Source organism: Montipora foliosa, chromosome 9 (assembly GCF_036669935.1).
Source record: "Montipora foliosa isolate CH-2021 chromosome 9, ASM3666993v2, whole genome shotgun sequence".
Taxonomy (NCBI): Eukaryota; Metazoa; Cnidaria; class Anthozoa; order Scleractinia; family Acroporidae; genus Montipora; species Montipora foliosa.
The window spans coordinates 3,492,457-3,497,456 of record NC_090877.1 but is presented as its reverse complement, the minus strand read 5'-3'; the positions used below and the strand labels follow the sequence as shown (position 1 = coordinate 3,497,456).

The 5,000-nt window shown below is 40.7% G+C and overlaps 1 protein-coding gene and 1 pseudogene across 1 annotated transcript in view; both read left to right on the top strand.

Moving 5' to 3' along the window:
- The window catches only part of LOC137970598 (uncharacterized), a 56,492-nt gene that overhangs the window by 33,225 nt on the left and 18,267 nt on the right, over nt 1-5,000 (top strand). The window contains exons 13-14 of the mRNA XM_068817120.1: nt 2,898-2,982; nt 3,485-3,594. Of these exons, the coding sequence (XP_068673221.1) occupies nt 2,898-2,982; nt 3,485-3,594 (195 nt within the window). The remainder of the gene's footprint in view (nt 1-2,897; nt 2,983-3,484; nt 3,595-5,000) is intronic.
- The window catches only part of LOC137970063 (uncharacterized), a 1,803-nt pseudogene continuing 1,462 nt past the window's right edge, over nt 4,660-5,000 (top strand).

The window sequence follows — 5,000 nt, the reverse complement described above, 5'->3', positions numbered from 1 at the left end:
AGGTCAAACCCCTGTCAGTACGGGTTAGGTTTTGCCTTAGCCCTATAGTTTTGAGTACACTCAATTCTTATCTGTAAAATTATCAAGGCTGTAAGTTATCCTGACCTTGAAGAGGTGCGAGTGAAGTACGACGAATCCGGCAAAGGGTCAAGCAGCAAGATCAAGCAGCAAGATCATACATCGAAATGGCCTGTCTGCTTCTGCGTTTCATACGGTCAATCAGAAAAGTTGATTGGAATCTACACCTCACCTGTATTCGTAACATACTTCCTTCAATGTTCGCCCATGATTGCACCACTGAACTACTCAAGATACCTATCAGTCTACTGGTGTCACTCAAAGATGTACACCTTTCTGCCCATGAAGCATTCAAAGGTGACGACTTTGTGGTTCAACGTTAAAGCATTGCATTCAGTCAAGTAGCTGTTGATCAGACGATCGAGCAGACTATCAATAGAGACACAAAATCCAAAGGCGGAATTGTAGGGTTTAACCTGAATAAGGGAGGCAAGCTTGCCGTGAGATGGCTGGAATGTCCATACCAAATGGTGAGGTTGTAATTGAGGGGAAAGGAAAAGGGAGGATGTCATTTGTTTTTACAATCTGACACCGATAAACTTTCCCACATTGCATCTGGAATGACGGCCTCAAAAAAGGTGGAAGAGGATCTCTTTACTGCCTACGATAAGGGTAAAGAAGCAATGACAGCTTTCATCAGGAAGAGGCTGACAAAAGCTGGCTACCTTTGATTCTATGCCGGTTTCATCTGCTAAAATAGGTGGAAAAGAAGTAATGCCTAAAGCTGATAGAGACCTCTTTGCTCGTCTTCTCGTTGTCGCTCAGAAAAGAGAAATGGATCTACGAGAAGTCTTCCAAGTATTCCCTAGGTCCTCTTCCGTTGTCTCTGGCTTCAGTGGATGGATCCCTCTGCAAGACTGCCAAGTCTAAGTTACTAGAAACGCTGATTTAAGGAGTGGAACCAGCTGAAGATTTTCCGCCCACTACAGCATTGATTACCGATGGCATGGCTGTACTTCAAGTGATGAAAGAAACTCCAGCGACATTCTGTTTTTTCATTCAGTTGCTCTCCAAACAACCTTAACAAGACGCCATCATTGACAGACAACTGAAAGTACTTGTCTTCAACAGCAAAGTAGATGTTGCGATTCCCAATCCGATCTGCATAGTTGTCCATTGACCACTCCTGAAAGAGAAATCTCAAACTTCTTCCACTGTTTGGGACACTTTTGACCACCTCCAGTTATTTTAACTTTGACAGCTCCTACACTAGGATGTTTTGCTCTCTCGGGATTCTTGATAGAAACATCAGAATATCTATCTGTAACAAAATCAATGCAAGGATGTTTGTAAGGAGATCACTGAGCTAAACAACAACCATGAAAAAGCTGGTACAAGTTACTTCTCCATGCAAAGCATGCATCTGAAAACTGTGAGACCACCATAATAATTAAATCTCCAGACACTGATGCGGCAATCCTGGCTTGTCATTTTTGCAGGGATATATCAGCACGGATATATCAGCACGGATCCTTGGCCAGTCACAAAGTCTTCTGCCATGCCCAGATGCACTACGAAATCATACAATGCGTGCAAACTACCAGGCAGCCAGAGATGGTCAAGTGGATATCAAGTGGACGTCGCTACTCCCTGCGCCTGAGACATTACTGGAGCTTATACTATGTGGATGTACTACAGGCTGCACAACTGATCACTGTCGATGCAAAAGAAATGGCGTACCCTGTGCAGAATTATGCCAGTGCGGCGAGACATGTGACAATCCTGACAACTATGTGTCTGAGGACAGTGAAAGCGACGAAGAACCTTAGATTCTGCTGACAAAAAAAGCACATTTTCAGCAATAATTGTAAGAAGTGAGCATATCAATTTAAGCATTACACATCAGTCCTAACTGAGATACAGAGTATAGGTACTGTAAACGATCGATGTCCCTTGATAGAGTTGTTAAACAGTTCCATTCAGGTCGTTTTCGCTTATTTCAAATACAACGTGTTTAATTTATCTGCAGTTATACATATTAGCTCTGCATAGAAATTTGCAGTCTCACCATGTACGTATTTAAAGACTTTTATGCAAGATATCTCGATTCACACCACTTCAGAGAGTCGCTCTTAAGGCCAACGAGTCATATCAGATATTTCATAAGCTAAAAGCATCGTCTTTGTGAGAAATAATCCCATAGCATGCATAGTTTTGCGGAATAATGACACCGGAAGTGAATTTCGTTCCACTTCCGGTTTGATGCAGTTGCCTTCAATAGGTTTTTTCCTTCAATTTCAACGCATAATTCAAATGTTTCTGTGCAAAGAATGATTTGAAAATATGAAAAGGATGTATCTGAATGAAATTATATGGTTTTTAGGGGGATTAACGAGTGGAAATATAAAATCTTCTCTGCATTTTGGCTCTCTTCGCCCTAATTACCATAAAACCTCCTGAAATTTGACAAATGGAGCAATTTTACTGATTTTTGAAATTAAAATGCCTGCAAGGGGCAAGGATACAGAAATAATTAGTTTCCGACTAAGAATGATCCTAAAAACAGTTTAAAAATAGCAAAATCAGCTTAATGAAATTTTAGCGCAAGGGAATATGGGTTGTTTAGGCCAGGTTACCAAGGTCTTTGGACAGTTTTTCTATGTGTTAACAAATAGATTCTTAATCAGCAGGCTCTAAGCTTTAAAGCGATACCAAGAACATCTTGCCACCCATGGGGTGCAGCCAATTTGGTAAAATCCTGGTTTGGCCACTGGACTATTTCGAACAACCCGATCAGATCTTACCATCAGTGACCTTTGTTATTCTTTTGAAAAACGCAGCCTCTCAAAATATTGCCTTTATTAATAATTGTTCAACAGAAAATATTTAGAATGGATCAGAGTTGGGAGAGGGAGCTTCAGGAGTATTACAGGCTGCAATATGGCGGTTCTTTCCCTTTTACAGGTAATGCCTGGTTTCCATACGATCGCCGAAAAACGTCTTCAGCGGCTGCAGCGATCATAGAGTAACCCCCTGGTCTTTCACAGCAGCGATCGTGGTCTATGAGCAATATGATTAATAGATTCTCAGACGATTGTCTTCTCAATATATATATATATTTTTTTCGGTATGAAGGCCAATAGGAAGAAGGAAATCAAAGTAAAATACATCAGCCCCGCAAAAGCGCATCGGCTCCAAAACTTCATATCACTCTAGGAATACAGAAGAAAATGACCCTCAAGTAATAACAGAAACAAGTGCTCGTCCTGATAATGATCGTGTTTGACTTTCTTTAAAAGCTCGATAAAAAAAAATGGCCAATCGAAGGCCACAATTCAACAGGAGCGCAATTTCAAAACAAAAAGATACGACCGTGTTAGATCAAGGTTGATAATGGGCCTGTAATCAAACTGCCATCATCTTACCTTAAATTTGCGTTTCTCTTTGTTTAATTGACCTCCTTTAGAACCACTCCAACAGATGGCAGAGGAGACAAACAACACTGAAAGCATGGTTATTAAAATCCTTCACAAAACCTTCACAAGCGATAAAGCTCTCCTGCCTACTGGCCCAGAGGTATGAATTGATTCAAATCAATGTCAATTGTATTTCAAACAGTTAGAAAAATAGTTGCCATATAGGTTTCACCTTTGCCATAGTTACGTGAGGAAAAGTATGTATCTGTTACAGGTTGAATTAAAATTCAGGTTAATTTAAATTTAACCTAGATTGATTTTTTTCAACCTAGGTCAAATTTTTTCGACCTAGGTTCTTATGAACCATCGAAAAAAATTTAGGGTTTCCCTTTTTTTTTTTGGGGGGGGGGGGGGGTATTGCTGCCTCCACAGGCAACCCGATCGTAGCATGCGACATCCAAGTTCATTAAAATATTACTCTTGAGCCCTCCACCACGTGGTAAATAGCTCGCAAGGCGAGTAGCACAAAAGGGCGAATAGAATAATTGTTTTATTAAATTCTCAACCTTCCGTTCATTTTGTCGACAAAACTTAGCTTCCGGCTGAAAACTTTTAAGTTAAAGCGACATTTGACGGACTCATTTTCCATGTAACATCAAACGTACGTATACAATGATGGCTGATAACCGAAATTTAGTGAGGCGACGAGAAAACTAGAATTGCATTGAATTTCCGAGGTTGAGAATTAATAAATAAAAATATTTCGTGAAAATGATTTCTAATAAACCGAATAGCGGTGGAAATATTAATATGCCTTTCTACCTTCACTCTACTGTTTCTTGTCACTTTCTGCAATGCCATCGATTATTTCCTACCCGATGCACTGCCCACTCCTCTGGCGCGTTTATGTGCAATTCCGTGGACCTTTTTTTACCCGACAAATTGTTCACGCCACAAGGGGAAAAACGCCGGTGGAATGGGGTGACAAGAAACAGTAAAGTGAAGGTAGGAATGATTAGTTGGTAAGAATATCTATATTTCCGCTGCTATTCCGCTCCTTAGAAACTATCGCTTTCAACTGTAATAGCCCTATTTGCAGTTCCCGGCGCCATATTGGATTAGTAACTGCGCAAACACCATAGTGAGGCTGCCGGTGACCCGCGTAATACAAAAACAGTAAATACAGCTGATCGGAGAAGTCTTTCGTGGTTCAATCGCTTCTAAAATGGTGCTAGTTTACAAGGATATGCAGATTTCAACGCTAGAGGATATCCAGAAGTTAAAAGTGAAGGATTTAAGGGAAATTTTGCGTTCTAATTCGGAAGCGACGGGCGGAATAAAATCAGATTTGGTGTTAGAAGTCTACGCGATACTAGTGCGACACGTGCTACGACCGGATGAGAATCAGCAGCAAAGTAGCGATAATACTGGTCAGGATCACCAGAATACAACGGAAAATAGTGGCGACTTCAAGTACGATGAAAATTTAAGACGAATCTCTGCCCTCGGATGGTCCACTGATTTACGTCAGTTTCCCGAACTAAATTTTATTCGACTTTACGATTA